A 17297-nucleotide genomic window follows, 5' to 3' on the forward strand; every position below is an offset into this window, starting at 1 on the left:
GTATAATAAGTAACACAGCACATTTATTCCTTAACTCACAATAACAAATTGATCTGCAAAATCAACTATTGTTCAGTGTTTGGACCTCCTCAAAATATCTCATTTTATACCAGGTTCCAGAATATGAGATTTTATGGATGGACAGCCTATGTGCCTAGTCCCTTTTCTAGAGAAATAACATGAGAATTGTTGTAGGTGTATGTGGACTAAGGTAAAATCTAATTCAATAACAATCAGATTCTTGATGATGAGACTTGTAAAATTTCATGGATAGAAATTATTATTTTTTTGAGAAATTTTTCAATTTTATACTACTGCAAAATAAAGTCATGGAAATCATATTTCATGATGGAGGTAACTGATTTAATGTGCTTTTGCATCTTTTAAAGTGGTATATCAAGGTAGGCTGGGTTAGTAATGAAAAATCAGCTAACATAAGTCTAATTCTCTATTAGCTTATTCATACTTAATATGAAGATCTGCTATATCATAGAAAAAAAAACAACTTTATTTTTGCTTTGCAATGTTAATATCTATAATAAAACAGTGACAAAAACCTTCAATCTTCTTTATATTATCTTTTATGTACTTAATACAAGAGAATAAAATATACTAGCAGCTTAAAAAAATTTGTGAAGTCTCTGAAACAATCATTTTTCTGTTGTCAAATTTCAGAATAATTATAGATGACATTAAATAGAAAATTGAAAAAGATTCATTTTTTTTTACACACACACAAAAAAAACAAGTACATGATTTAAAACATATTAAATAAAATAGAGCTTCAATAAGTTCATGGAAAAATTCCATTATCTTTCTATTCCATTTTTCCCATGAACTGTTTGAAGCCCGTTACATCTCAAGTAACATAATTGGTAATTTATTAATAGTGAGTAACAGATGCCAATAATATTCTTTCAAATGTAACAAAACACATAGTTACCACACAGATACTGTACACATCCACAGTCACTCTGAAAGCCAAGGTCATTTGTAATAAATTCTCCCTAATAAAAAAGATACAGCTTATTATATGATAATAATAACAACAACCAAATCCCAACAACCCACAATATAACACCTAATAAATTCCCTAACACAGAGTTAGACACGTTTGTTGTGACTCATAATAACCAGGTATAGAGTTTCTGAGGAGCAGTTGGTGGGTTTGAACTGCCAACTTGTGGTTTGTAGTCCAGTGCTTATCCTACAATGCCACACCAGGAGTCCCAGTTAGATATATGTTGTTGTTGTTGTTGTTAAGTGCTGTTAAGTTGGTCCCAACTCATAGTGACCCTGTACAGGGTTTCTGAGGAGTGGCTGGTGAGTTAGAAATGTCAACTTTGTGGTTCAAACCAACCTTGAGGTTGAGAGCTTATCCTATGGTACCACAAAGACCTAGAAGACTCTTTATGTTGAATTGCATTTTTGTCTTTAGAAATACAGTAGTGATTTTTTTTTTTTAAATCACCTTAGGTACTGAAAGAAAATTTAGGCCAGCATTCTAAATGAGTACTCAGGAGCAATGGGTATCATCTGTGCTTATGTAGATCCATAGCTGTATGCATGTTGTTGATAGGGGCTGTTGAGTTGGCTCTGACTCACAGTGACCCTGTGCAGAGCAGAATAAACACTGCCCAGTCCTTTAGTACCCTCACAGCTATTGTTACGTTTGAGCCCATTGCTGCAGCATGGAGTCAGTCTGTGTCATTAAGGGTCTTATTCTTTTGTTGACCTTGATTTTATCAAGTGTGATGCCCCTTTCCAAGGACTAGTCTCTGGTAACATGTTCAAAGAAAGGAGATGAAGCCTCAGCATCCTCATTTCTGAGGAGCATTCAGGCTGTCCTTCTTCCAAGACAGATTTGTTCCTTCTTCTAACAGCCCATGATACTTACAATAGTTTTCACCAACACTGTAATTAAAATGTATCAGTTCTTCTCTATTGTTCCTTATTTTTTTTTACCAGCTTTTATATGCATATATTGTTGTTGTTATGTGCCATCAAGTCATTACTGATTCAGAGCAACCCTATGCACAATGGAACAAAACACTACCCAGTCCCATGCCAAGCTCACATTTGCGTTAGAAAGGTATGGGAGCAAGGGTAGAAAAAAGACAAGAGAGGGCAGACAGAAATGTGGTTGCTGAACAGAAAAAAAACAACAACAAAAAAAAAACACCAAAAAACAAAAAACAAAACATCATGCATGGAGAAAATAATAATCAAATAAGAGAAATTTTATGAAAACATTTTTTTTTAAATTTGAAGCATCCTACCTAAACTTTAGATGATGCTAACTCTGATAACCAGAATAATTGTTTTGCTACCTTTAAAATGAAACAATAGCATCATAAGAGGTGTTCTGTTGCTTTCAAAACTGCCTTATTGATTTCCCAGAATATAGCTTTGAACTTTACATAGTAAATAAGATGCAGGTGAACTTCATTCTGGTATTCTTGGTTTTCAGTCAAGATCCATTTAATATCAGAAGATATTCTTCATTCTATGTCCTCTTCAGAATCTGGCTTGAATTTCAGACATTCATTTTGGTCTTTTCTTCCTTTCCTATCTTTTTAATGACCTGTTTATTGTGGACTACGAAAAGGCATTCCACTCTATGGATCAAAAATTATGAATATTTTTGCAAAGAACACTTAATTTTGCTCATGTAAAACTTTCCAAAACACTTGATTCTGCTCATGTGAAACCTGTACAAAGATCAAAAGGAAGTCATTCATACAGAACAAGAGATTAACGCGTGTTTTAAAATCAGAAAGGGTGTGTGACAACGTTTCAGCTTTTCACCATACTTATCCAATTTTGATGTGAGACTTCAACACACCACTTTCAGTGAAGTGAAACTCAACAAAGACACAGAAGAAATAAACAACAAAATCAACTAACTTGACTCATAGACTTAAACAGATCACTCAACAAAATCAACAACATGGTATAAATTCTTTTCTAGTGCACATAGAACATTCTCCAGAATAGATTATATGTTGGGCCACAAGGTGAACCTTAATAAATTAAAACAGAATACTGTAAAGCATCTTTACAGATCACAATGCTATAGAATTAGAAATCAACAAAAGGGTGATAAAGGGGAAAAAAATCAAACACTTGAAAATTAAGTAACACTATTTTTAAAAGCTAATGTGCAATGTTGTTGTTGTTAAGTTCTGTGGAGTGGTTTCCAACTCAAAGCAATCCTATACAGGATTTTTGAAAACTGGTTAGTAGGTTTGAACCACCAACCATGTGATTGCAGTTCAGTGCCTATAGTATAGAACCACATTGGGTAATAGAATAAAAATGAAATTTAAAAATTCATTGAATCAAACAAGAATGAAAACAGAACATACCAAAACCTTTGGGACACAGCAAAAGCAGTGCACAAAGGGCAATTTATACCAATAAACACACACATTCAAATAGAAGAAAGAACCAAAATCAGCACTTTAACCCTACATCTCCAACAGTTAGTAAAAGAAACACAAAATAAATATAATGTCACCAGAAGAAAAGAAATAATTAAGATTAGACCAGAAATAAACATAGAAAACAGAAAAACAATAGTACAAATCAACAAGACAAGAAGATAGTTCTTTGAAAAGAATTAATAAAAACAATAAACCTTTGGCAGATCTAACAAAAGAACAGGAGAAAATGCAAATAAGATCAATAAAATATGATACAGGTGATATAACAGAACCAATGGAAATAAAAATGATAATAGCAGAATACTATGAAGAATTGTACTCCAAAGAATTAGAAAATTTAGAAGAAACTGAGAAATTTATAAATATACACATCCTACCTAAACTAACACAGACTGAAGTAGGAAACAAGAAAAATTCTAACAAAAGAAAAAAATGATAAGGTTATTTAAAAACTCCAACAAAGAGAAGTCCAGGCCGGGAAGGCTTTACTGGTGAATCCTACCAAACATTCAGAGAAAACATGACACAAATTCTACTCAAACTAATCTAGAACAAATAAAAGGATGGAAAATTCCTAAATTCATCTTATGAAACAAATATAACCCTAATACCAAAATCAGTCAAAGACATCACTAAAAAAGAAATTAGAAACCAATAACCTTCATGAACATATAGGTGTAAAAATTCTCACCAAAATCCTATCCAATAGAATCCAACAACATAACAAAAAATAATGTTGTTGCTGTGAAGCACCATGGAATTAATTCTGACTCATAGCAACCCTACATAGGTTTCTGAAACTAATACATCATAACCAAGTGGGATTCAAACCATGTATGCAAGGAAGGTTCAACATTAGAAAAACAATCAGCATAATCTACCACATAAATAAAACAAAGGAAAAGAACTAGATGACCACATCAATTGATGCAGAAAAAATATTTGACAAAACACTCAAAAAAAAATAGGAATAGGTGGTAACAAAATTAAGGGCATATATACAAAACCAATAGCCAACATTACTTTCAATGGAGAGAAACTGAAAGCATTCCCCTTGCTAACAAGAATCAAACAAGGATCCCTTTATCACCACTCCTACTTGATATAATACTAAAAGTCTTACCCAGAGCTATATGGCAAGAAAGTGGAATTATAGGCATATTTTGGCATAGTAAAACGCTATTATCCTATACCTAGAAAATCCCAAAGACTCATAAATAAAATTACTGAAACAAATTGAGAGATTCAATAGTGTCAAGGTATAAGATCAACATAAAAAAATCAGTCAAATTCCTTTACACTAATAAAGAGAACTCTGAAAAGGAAATCAGGAAAACAATACAGTTTATAGTAGCCATCAAAAATATGAAATACTTAAGAATAAATCTAACCAGAAAAACAAAAGACGTATACAAAGAAAACTATTGAATGTTCGAGAATTCAAGGGTAGCATTTGGTGATGATTATATGCCATGGAGTCATTTCTGACTCATAGCGATCCTGTACAGGGTTTCCAAGTCTGTGAATCTTTATGGGAGCAGGGTAGCATTTAACTAAGGACAAAATTCAGAAGGGTTGTTAGAAAGGTGGAATGGAAATAACAACCACAGGGAGGATATAGGATAGTGGGTGCTACATGGAGAGGATTACAATTATTAAAATGAAACAAAGTATATGATTTGTTTCTGCTCTGTTCATCTTCACTTAATTCATAATAAAAAGTTTTAAAAAAATTAAACCTCTTGCATTGGGGAAATCTGTTGTAGAACTATTAAGACAGCAATGATGTTACTTTGAGGACTAATGTGCATCTGCCCCAACCCATGGTATTTTTGTTATTGTTATTGTAAAGTGCCTTTGAGTTGGTTCTGACCCATAGCAACCTTGCACAGAATTTCCAAGTAGTGACTGGTAAGGTTGAACCACCAACCTTGCAGTTAAAACTGACTTTGCAGTCCAGAGCATTAACCCACAGCACCACACCAGGACTCCATGGTATTTTTAATTACCTCACCTCATATGTATGTGAAACATGCACAATGAATAAGATGAAAGAAGAATTGACTCCTTTGAATTATGTATTGGCAAAGAATATTGGATACACCGTGGAATTCCAGAGGAATAAACACATCTATTTACACCCTCGGAAACCCTGTACAGGGTCGCTATGGGTCAGAATCGACTCGACGGCACTTAACAACAACAACAACATCTTGGAAGAAGTAGAGTAAGAATTCTCCTTAGAAATGAGAATGGTGGTATTTCATTTCACATACTTTGGATATCTTTTCAGTGGGGACCAGTTCCTGGAGAAGTACACTATGCTTGGTAAAGTAAGAGGATCAACAAGAAAGAGGAAGACCCTCAATGAGATTCACTGACACAGCAGCTATAGCAGTGGGTTCAAGTGTCGCAATGCTTGTGAGGATTGTACAGGATTGGGTAGCATTTCATTCTGGCATGAATAGGGTCATTATAAGTCAGAACAAACTTAGGGCACCTAGCAACAAGAGCAGCTTTGAACTAGAAATTGTGAATGATAGCATTATGAAAACATATTGTTTGAAATGGAAGACAAATACATCTTCTCTGACGAGTAGGACCATAAATACAATCTTTCTGAAACCTCATTTGACATACCTCAAGGCAGATTTATGTAAAGGCAAGCCTTTAAAGACAACAAAGACATTAAAAATGCCATGAATCACATTTAATGGTTGAATAGGAAACACCAGAGTCATAACTACTATTTTTAACATTTTAAACTTGTTATTTGCTGTTGAGTTGATTCCAAATCATAGCGACCTAATGCACAACTGAATGAAACACTGTCTGGTTCTCACAATTGCTGTTAAACTTAAACCCACTGTTGTTGCATCTGTACCAGTCCATCTCAGTAGGGTCTTCCTCTTTTTCACTGATGCTCCACTTTACCTAATATTATGTCCTTCTTCAGGGACTGATCCTCCTGATAATATGCCAAAAGTATGAGAGACAAAGTCTTGCCATCTTGGCTTCTAAGGAGTATTCTGACTGCACTTATTGCAACACAGAGTCGTTTGTTCCTCTAGCAGTTCATAGTACTTTAAATATTCATCTCCAACACCGTAACTCAAAAGCATTAATCCTTCTGCAGTCTTTCTTCACTGTCTTATTCACTGTCTAATTTTAACATGCATATGACGCTATTGAATATACCATGGCTTGGGTCAGGTACACCTTAGTCCTCACACTGACATCTTTGCTCTTACATGTTCTGAACATGTTACATATTCATGAATAAATAATAAAAACACATAGGCAATTATAAGAACTCCTGGTGTGGTGCTATAGGGTAAGCAATTAACTTCAAGGTCTGTTTGAACTGTAAGGCTGATGGTTCAAATTCACCAACAGCTCCTCGGAAACCTTATATAGGGTCACTGTGAGTTGAACTACCTAGACAGCACTTAACAACAACAACAACATAGGCAATTATATCTTTAAGGTGTTCAAAAACAAAGATGTCAGTTTGTGGACTATGTTGTACCATGATATTGTCAATAACTTCATATGCATATGAAAGTTACACAAAATTGGATCATAAAATCAGTTATCAGGACTAATTGCAATTGTCACAACTGTAATTGTAGAATCTGTGTAACTAAAAGGAGTAGTTAATCTTCCATTTCAGGGACAGAGGACCCTTGGAACAGCAGAAGACCATGAGTGAAGTATGGGATCCTAACCAGAAGAGCAGCAACAGCAGAGACAGGGGCAGAGGGAATGGCACAGAGAGAAAGAGCAGCTGAGGACTCTAGGCTCATGAACTGAGGTGGCTGTGTGCCTGCGATCAGGAGGCTGGCTTGCAAGGTGTGCCCTTTGGACATTTAAATGAATATTTATTTTCTGTTGTGTACATGTACATGTACAAAAAAAAAAAAAAAAAAAGGAGGGTAGGGCAGAATAGAGGTAAATACTGTTGACTGATGATATATGGAGGGGATTGTAATCATTTCAATTAAAAAAATATGATTTACTGAATATAAAACGGATAATCTGCCTTGCAAACTTTCATTCAATTCACAATAAAAACATAAATAAATAAATAAATAAAAAGATCTAATATCAGTGTATTTCTTGAAGAATCTTTGGAGATTTCATTCAATAATATGGTAATTTTTCAATGTTTTGGTTCATGTAGAATACAGTAAGCATCAGTAGATATAAGACTAGTAGATTTATTCCCTAGTAGAAGAAAATTTATTGTATTTTTCTATCTTAAAAAAATATATAGAAGGGTGACTTTTTTCTAACACCAGAACTTCTTGTTGTTAAGTGTCATTGAGTTGGTTTCAACTCACAGCAAACTTCCATAGAGTTTCTGAAGAGCGGCAGGTGGGCGCGAACCACCGACCCTGTGCTTAGAAGTCTATTGCTTACACAACAGTGCTACAACAGGACTCTGATACCAGAGTACATTATTTTAACCTACCTCATTACAGTTTAATTAGGATGATTCCATTACCTCTGAAAATAATTTGAAAGGAGAGATATAAAATAAGAATAAACTGATTCATGACAAGTGAATCAAATATGTATTCTTACCACTTTACAAGTTGGTATGATTAGATTTTCACAGCTACATTCTAAAAAAAACAAAAATAAATATATTTAGATTGACCAAAAACAATTAAAATATTAACAAAACTTTAAAATATGAAAGTTAGTTACCACAATGCCATATAGGGCAACATTGATCAGATACATTTTCTTTCACAAGTTTCATATCTTCTGCACAGCTGAGCAGTGGAATAGGGCAAAGATTTGGCTCACAAACTAAACAGAAAGATCACAAAAGTAAATATTAACTTCATGTTGTAATCGTTCTCAATACCTAGCATCTCGTTCACCACCATTATTGAAGTGCATTGACCTATATCTCCCTAGTAGTGACTTTCCAAGCACTCACTTGCCATGTTTTAAGGAAAATCTAACAGAACATAGGGATTACAACAACAATGGCAGATCTGAGACAGCTCATGGTGTAAAGGGTCTTGATAAATGGCAGGGCTGAATGAATCGAGAGGAAGTCAAGAAGATGTGTAGTCATCTGAACATATGGAAATACTACCAAGAAGAGAAAAGCTATCACTATGGTGTGGCACTGTGGGATAGAAAGCACTTGATCAGAAGGTCAGTTTGAACCGCAAGGTCGGCAGTTCAAACTCACCAGCCGCTCCTTGGAAACCCTATACAGGATCGCTGTGAGTCAGAACCTTCTCAACAGCACTTAACAACAACAGCAATCTCTTTTGGGGAGGCAGTTATGTTATACAAAAACAATTCTTAGTTGTGTAAAAATACTATATGTATTTTGCACATATTTTCTTTTACAAGAATTCAACTGTGAAGCTGATGTAATAGTACAACTAAAATACACTAGACTTCTTAAACATATGACAAGTCTAATAAACATTTAAAATTAGTTAAAATACACTTACCACAGTAATACTGAGGACAACAGAATTGTGTAGTATTAAGCTGCACAGTGAGAATTTCCCCATCAGTACATAGTGGGACAGGTTCAGTGCAAGGTTCACAAACTAAAGGCGGAATGACAAAAAACATAATTGTGTTAAATATACACTAATTATTAGTTCATGAAACACATAAAATCAAAATAAAATACATTGCAGTTATTAAAACTGGGAACATGAGAAATAAGACTGTCAGATAAAATTTTAATTTGTCATCAGGACAACAATCCAAGGGGACTTCAAAAAGTTCATGGAAAAAATTAATTATCTTTTAACTATAATTGTCCATGAACTTTTTGAAGTCCTCGCATATATGCTTCACCCCCACAGGGAAACTGTAGGAATACAACCCAAATTAAACTAATCTAATCTCTTTGCATAGAATTTGAATCATAAGCAGAGGTGTACCAGGGCAGAAAAGGAAAGGAATGGACTCAGTTATCAATGCTGCCATGTAGAGCTGCTGATGCTTCCTCTTCCCAGATCTAGCTGTGCTGCGTCATCATGAGCCTACGCACTTCCTCAAGTGCTGCCAGTAATTGGCTGTGCTTAAACTAGATAGATTAAATCAATCTATGCCACTTACAGTCAAAGAATCTTAACAATAAGAGATTGGGTTTGATTTTCACAGGTATATTTCAAACATACGTACATCTTAAACTACCTTAATCACCAATCTGTGACCTGAGAATGTATTTATAATGGAAAAACAGGTGATTCTCTCATTTTTAATATTCAGTTTATGAGACCGAATGCATAGCTCCATGTAGTCATTTTCAAGACACCCTTTATTGCTTTCTCTTTCAAGATCATCATAGCTCACACCGAATATATAAGAGCCGAAGCTTTTAATGGATGGTATGGTGCTATACGATCAGTACTGGACTGCAACCCAAAGGGTTGGCAGTTCAAACCTACCAGCTGCTCCTTGGGAGCCCTATACAGGGTCACTATGAGTCGGAACCAACCAACAATAAACACTGTTGTTATAAGCATGTAACAACAACAGAGTTTATGGAGACCTGGTGTGACTTTGTAGGGTAAAAACTGGACTGGAAACCACAAGGTCTGCAATTCAAACCCACCAGCTGCTCTATACAGGGTTACTATAAGTAGAAACTAACTCAAAGGCACTTAACAGTGTTTTTAGCAAAATCAATGATCCTATCTGGTTCTTAAATAAACGCCAGTGCTAAATTTTCTCCAAAAGGAATCAGTTATTAGCCTTATTAAAAGAAAAAAAATCCTTGATTGTATTATCTTGGAGTCCTGGTGTGGCACTGTAGGTTAATGCTCTGGACTGCAAAGTCAGCAATTCAAGCTCACCAGCCGCTCCTCAGGAACCCTATACAGGGTCACTGTGGGTTGGAACCGACTAGATGGCACTTAACAACAACAACAACAAATTATTATTGGGTTAGGTGTATATATGTATATGTCTATATGGAAAGAGAGCTTTTGTTGATAAGGAAAGATAGTAACAACTAGAGTCATTGTAAAGAGCCATTTGTAACACATGTTACAAATTTGTAACACATTGTAAAGAGCCATTTGTAACACATGTTGGTACATTCTTGTGAGTTTAACATCAGTATATTGGTTATCATCAGTCTCATTAAATTCATATAAAATACGAGATCTTCTTTCAAGAAATTATTTTTTAAAACACTCACCACAAAGAGGGGGAAAACAACAAGGTTCTCCCTGTTGAACTTCCATAATAAATTGGTCTTCTCTGCATTCTGGTATTGGAATATCCGGACATTTGACTGGGTCACATTCTGGAGAAACACAAAGATGTTTGAAAATTTGTATGGTGTGATAAGGATAAATAAAATATTGTCATTTGTTTCTCATCGAATTTAGTAATAATTTATTTAAATATCTTAATCTTAGCAGAAATATCTAAGAAACAGCAGACTATATATACATATATACAGAGAGCAAGAAGTTACAGATTTAAGAAAAACTGTATTTAGTAAGACAATGCCACAAGCTTTTATAACAAATCTTTTTTTTTTTTTTTCCTAATTGAATACTCACCACACTGGTATTGGGGACAGCAAGAAAGTGGGCTTTGGCCAATGACCAGTTTTTCACTATTCATACACGTTGGAATGGTAATGTCACACAAAGTCATGTCACATCCTGGGGGGAAAAAACAGAAACATTAAAATATTGAGTTGATGCTGTGAAGTGCCATCAAGTTGGTTCTGACCCATAGCGACCCTGACAGGGTTTCCAAGGAGCAGCTGGTGAGCTTGAACTGCCAACCTTGCAGTTCAAACGGCTTTGCAGTCTAGTGCATTAACCCACAGCACCACACCAGGACTAGGCATAACTTTTAAAATCTTATGCTGCTAACTCAAATAAGTCCAATGACTCGTTATATATATATTTTTTACATTGCAGTTAACCCCCTTCAGCTCACAAAATAAAGTATATGTAAAAAATCTGCAGCTTTAAGATTGGTTTATTATATCTTTCACCCTTGACTATCATAAATGAAAAATTTCCAAGTCCTTTCTATTGTTATATATTGATAAATATTCTCATTGCCAACAGCCATATTTTTACAAACATATTTGCAAAGTCAGAAAAATTGTAGTGAATCAAAATTTGCTTTGAGAATATGATGACTTACAGTGCAACTTCAACCTTTGTTGTTGTTTTTAATATAAAAACCTTCATGGCCTGCATTTTAACAGAGAATTTCAACATTTTGCAGCATTAATTGACTATTAGGCATTACATGTTTTTTTAAGTGACATTGAGTAGGTTTTGATGCATAGTTACCCCGTGTATGATTTCTGAGGAGTGACTGGTGGGTTTGAACTGCCAATCTGAGGTTAGCAGTCCAATGCATATCCTATAGCACCACACCAGGTCTTTTCAACAGGGTTGCTTACCACAAATTTCCTCTGCACAGCAGGTCCATTTATCAACAATGCTCATGACAACTTCACCTTCTCGTTTACAAATTGGTGAGGGCTCTATATGACAGTCAGATTCTATGGGAATAATACTTCCATTCTCCAAGCATTTGTATAGAGAGCATTCGTCAATACCTCCATTCCAAACTTCTCCAGCAGCACGGGGACGGTCTTCAAAATCAGTACATACTTGAAAGATTGACAACATTATGTCATTTATTGCCCAGACACTAAAATAAATCAAGCTGTAATATTTAATTTCAGAAATTGATACAGCTCACTGACATAGCTACCATGTCACATCCACTCTACTCAGGTTCCATTTCCCTTTAATAGACATTTTGACTTAGTCAGCTGGAAATATGTGTCCCTTCTATGTTTGTAAATGTGTATATCTTCTTCTATAAATGAGACATTTTGCTAATTTTTTAAAAAGTTTTTATTGTGAATTATGTGATAGTTTACATGAGACAACATCAGCTTTACATTCATCCTATGGTGTTTCATTTCAAATCCAATGATTACAATCCCCTCCATGCATCATCAAACAACCAAAGGGTACACACCACAAGCCTGCCTCTGGCCGCCAGCACACAGCCCCTCTCCCTCCCTGAGTCCAGAGTACCCAGTTGCTCCATCTCTCCATGTCATCATCTCTGCCTCCATCTCTGGTGTCACTGTTTCTCTGGGTAGGGTCCCACACTCTGCTCCTCTCCCTTGATGGTCCCAGGGACCTCCAATCCTGGACTGCAAAATCAAGCACTCCCCTCCTTTTGTTACAAAACCTCTACCTTTACATTTTCAACCCTCACAGTCAGTCCTGATAGCAGTTATTCACTATTGTACCACAAGAGTCTTATCCCCATCTCCTTTCATCAGGCCCATCCAGGCAGATTGGAAAGCACTCATTGGAGATTCTCCCTTACCTCAGACCCTTGGGAACTAGGCTCCCTCTTGAAAGCTTGTAAGCCAGTCACTTCTTGCCTTTGTAGCCCCCCTTCCCCTTTTGGGTAGCCAATGTCTAAGTTGCCTATCTCTGTTAACCCTGCATACTGAGGGGGTGAGAATGAACCTCCCTGTAAATATTTGTTCCCTCTTGAGCTACTACATCCATAAGTATAGGTCAAGTTCATCAAATTGTAGCAGACTTCTCTCTCTCTCTCTTTTTTTTTTTCCTCTTTCTTCTTCTAGTCGAGTTCTGATCATCCAGCCATTGAAGCTAAGTCAAGTGGGTACTATCTGCAAGTATGGATGTTCTTGTGCAGCTCCCCTCACTTAATATTAGCAGGATGCTTCATTCTCCACTCTAGTCCTTGGTGGCCATGTCACTAACTCTGGGTCCAGGAGTCCCCAGGTCTTGCCATACTGTTGGCCAACCAGGTCTCAATCCGGGTTCATAGGAATCTATTGAATGTGGTAGGGCTTAGCTTGCAGCTTCATTGCTGTTTTTCCCCCACTTCCCCTTATCAGTGGCCAACATGTTCACCAGCCAGACCACATGCCTGCTTCTGTATTCCCCTTGAATCTTAGTCTTGGAAGGGGGTTTACCCTGAGGGGACCCGGCTACTTGCCTTGATGGCTCCTGGGTGAACAACTTGATTGTTCTTGTAGTTGTCAGTTGGACTGTCGTTATTGTTTTTTATTTTTCCTGCCTGTCTTTCTTTCAAGAAATATCTTCTGCTATTCTAGCCGCTCCAGGCTGGTCTGCCTGTCCTTTCAAGCAGAAATTTCCCACCTCAGAAGATTCTGGATGGAGTTCAGGATTCCACCTATGGTTTTATGCAATGCAAAGGGTCCGCAGGAAGCCTCCTTCACTGGGAAAGTTCTTGCCCCATTTTAGGTATTCTAATCAGGTAGCTCTGGTAGCGTAGTGGTTACGAATCGGGCTGCGAACCGGAAGGTCAGCAGTTTGAAACTACCAGCCGCTCCGCGGGAGAAAGATGAGGCGATCTGCTCCCGTAAAGATTTACAGCCTCAGAAACCCTATTCAGGGTCGCTATGGGTCGAAACCGACTCGACGGCACTTAACAACAACAACAACAACAACAATCAGTTATTGGCTGAAGATGGACTTACAAGCTTTCTATGGTGATGTTTCTGGCTATTCCTTTCTCTCTCCCTCAAATGTCTATTTTACAATGGTAGGCAAGGGAAACCAAGATTCAAAAGACAGACAAGCATCTTAACATTATTTCCCCTCTTTTAGCATTCAAACCATGCCTCAGTCCCTGTATCACAGAGCCCTGTTGTTCCAAGGTTGTGCATACATCATTATATATCTCTGTCACACTTAGCCCATCCAAACCTGTCTAACTGTTCTCCGATCTGCTTTGTTCTTCCATTCCCCTCCCCCTTCTTGTGTGTTTTCCCCCTCAGCCAAGCACCCAAGCTATCCTGTGTCTATTCCCTACCCTGTGCTCACCTTCCCCACCCTCCCCTCAACCCACCCCATACAACCCGGTAAAGAGCTAATAATTTTTCCCCCTCTTTGTGTGGGTTCTTCTTCTTAATCTTTTACAATAATGGTCCTATGCAGTATTTCTCCTTTTGGGACTAATTTCACTCAGCATAATGTCCTCAAGGTTCATCCGTATTATGTGGTGGCTTGCAGCTTCCTTGTTATTCTTCAAGGTAGCATAATATTCCATTGTGTGTATGCACCAAAGTTGTTTATCCATTCTCCTCATAGTTTGAATGTTACATGTTCGTCTTGGATTTTCATTTTCTGGGTATGTTATGAAGTATTATTTTTCTTTGAGGTTACCTTACATTCCATTAACTTTCCCCTCCATTTAATGCAGTCTTTTTTATCCTATAATCTACCTGACCGTCTCCCCATCTCTGTTCCTATGTGTTTACCTTAATTCACACTGTAATTGTTTTGATCAAAGACTGACCTCCCAGATCCACTGACTTTGTTCTTAAAGTTTCATTCTGTTCTCGGCTCTTTGTCTATTGAATTCTGGGTGGTGCTGCCACATATGTCAATCTCTGGTTGTTGTCTGTTCTTGTTGGTTCTTAGTCCATAGAAATTCCTTTAGGATGTTTTGCAGCACAAGGTTGGCTTTGGAAAAATCCCTTAGCTTCTATTTACCCAAAATGTTTTGATTACACCATCATATTTGATTGACAGCTTTGCTGGATATAGGATTCTTGGTTGGCAGTTGTTTTTTTTTCTTTCACGGTTTTATATATGTCTCCCCATTGCCTTCTTGCCTGAATGGTTTCTGTTGAGAGATCCAAGTTTAATGTGATTTTCTTGCCTTTGTATGCTACACTTCTCTTTTCCCTAGCTGCTTTCAGGACTTTGTCCTTATCTTTGATTTTGGAGAACTTGATTATTATATGTCTTTGTGATTTTCTTTTAAGGCCTATACTTCCTGGGGTTCGTTGAGCTTCTTGATTGCTTATCTTTTCACTTTTCAGGATGTTACGAAAATTTTCTTCTAGCAGTTCTTCAATGGGTGATTATTCCTGTTCTGGAATGCCAATAATTCTTGTTATTTCTCTACATGTTATCTGACATGAATTTGAGACATTCTTCAGATTTTTTTCATCCTTTATTCCACTTGCTCTTCTATTTTAGTTGTATTGAGATATTTGTCTTCCAGCTCACTAGTTCTGGCTTCCATCTCCTTCAATTCTACTTTTTTGCTTTTCCACGTATTGTTCATTTCTGATATTCTATTATTAATCATTTGGATCTCTTTCTGTAGGTTTTGAATTGTTTCCAATCGTGAATCTACTTATTTTATTGTTCCTGTAGTGCTTTCCTGACTTCTTCCTTATTTTTCTCAACTCCATTGTAAAGTGTTTTGATACATTTTATAATCATTTTTCTGAATTCCTTTTCCAGCATTTCCAAGGCCTGCCCTCCTCCCAGTATGGAGTGTAGGTTTACCTCAAGCTCATTTGTCTCAGTCACTTTATCTTGTTTCTGGACATGTGTTGATATGGTCATCTGCTTCTGCGTCTTGTACAGGTTCAGTAGTTAACTGTGCCCCTAATACTTAATTGAGTGTGTGTTTTGGTATTTTGTATGCTTTCTTATTGCCTCCAGGCAGATGTTATCAGGAAATGGGCTTCCCTTTTCACTCTTCTTATTACTCAACTCAGATTAACTGTCACAGGTGTTGTCTGCATATGTGGTATATGGTACTTGGTATTAGTTCTTGCCTGGATTGTGGGGTTTTATAGGATGTGGTTGTAACTTGACTATATGATAGCAATGCTGTCTCTTCTTGGGTAATATAATGAGAGAAAGAGCCCCCTAAAGGTAAAGAGAGGACCAAAAAACAAAACAGCAAACACAAAACAAAACAAAATAATAAAACAAAACAAAAACAGATTGGATTCTGTAGTCTGTAATTTCAGAAAAGAGAGAAGAGGGAAATAAAATTCTGTAGCCTAGTATGAGTATGATTTTAATATCTTCTTTCAGCTTCTTGCCTTCAAGGCCTCCTGAGAAATTTCAAGATGCTACTGTTGGTTGTTATGATGTAACTCAGGATTTAATATTCAGCCTGTTTGATTTTTAGACTTTCTCCTGATCCACAGCTCTTGTATTTTCCTTTTTCCTAGTGATAAACAGCTCTGGGCTGGCTGTGACCATTTTGTGCTGGCATTTGTCTTTAAGTGGGATCTGTCCCTTTAAATGCTGAGAAGATCTGTGCATATGTATAGTAGAACCTTTCAGGTGTGGGGAGTGTCCTCTCACTCAGGCACTCCCTCTACTCACCAGAATGGAGGTGTGCAGACAGCACAAGAGGCCAATGAACAGATAGCAAAAAAAAAGAAAAGTCCACATCTTTATCTCTGAGGTTCCAGCAGGCATCAATCCATGGCAGCTCTGATCCTTCTCCCTCTTGTTCCCACTGCTTGGTCTGCCCAAAATGGTGGCTCTGGGCTGCTGAGCCAGTTTGAAAGTTCAAGATTTCTTGCTTCTACTACAAATTCCACTGGCTATAGCCTTCAAACTTTTTAAATATTCCTACATATGTGGTTCAGAGTTTGAGAACTGTTCCCTGAACCTGCTTCATCCAGTATTCTGTGTTATTGCTGATGGAGCTCCTCACTGCACTTCTATCCTATCCACCAGCAAGTCCCACTCTCCCACTATTATTTTTGATACATTTTGTTGTTAAGTGCTGTTGAGTAGATTCTGACTGATGGCAACCCTGCACAGGGTTTCTGAAGTTCTGTGGGAGGGGGGAGCAGAAAGCTTCATCTTTCTCTTGGACTGCCGATCTTGTGGTCAGCAGTCAAGTGCTCAGCTTAAAGAGCCCTAGCTCTCCTTTACACATTTTAGTCTTTTAAATAAAATAGCCATTAGTTGAAACTAAATCAGTAATGTAATTTTAAATATTTAAAATATTAAATAGAAAGTTATATAGTTGGAG

General features: G+C 36.8%; 1 protein-coding gene across 1 annotated transcript in view; it reads right to left on the minus strand.

Annotated features, from left to right (window-relative positions):
- Positions 1 to 17297, minus strand: part of OTOGL (otogelin-like) — a 233420-nt gene that overhangs the window by 13367 nt on the left and 202756 nt on the right. Inside the window, exons 42-48 of the mRNA XM_006871844.1 lie at positions 11875 to 12087; positions 11009 to 11113; positions 10639 to 10746; positions 8930 to 9031; positions 8160 to 8264; positions 8034 to 8074; positions 944 to 1007 (exon numbers count right to left, since the gene is read on the minus strand). Of these exons, the coding sequence (XP_006871906.1) occupies positions 944 to 1007; positions 8034 to 8074; positions 8160 to 8264; positions 8930 to 9031; positions 10639 to 10746; positions 11009 to 11113; positions 11875 to 12087 (738 nt within the window). The remainder of the gene's footprint in view (positions 1 to 943; positions 1008 to 8033; positions 8075 to 8159; positions 8265 to 8929; positions 9032 to 10638; positions 10747 to 11008; positions 11114 to 11874; positions 12088 to 17297) is intronic.

This window comes from Chrysochloris asiatica, unplaced genomic scaffold (assembly GCF_000296735.1).
Source record: "Chrysochloris asiatica unplaced genomic scaffold, ChrAsi1.0 scaffold00175, whole genome shotgun sequence".
NCBI lineage: Eukaryota > Metazoa > Chordata > Mammalia > Afrosoricida > Chrysochloridae > Chrysochloris > Chrysochloris asiatica.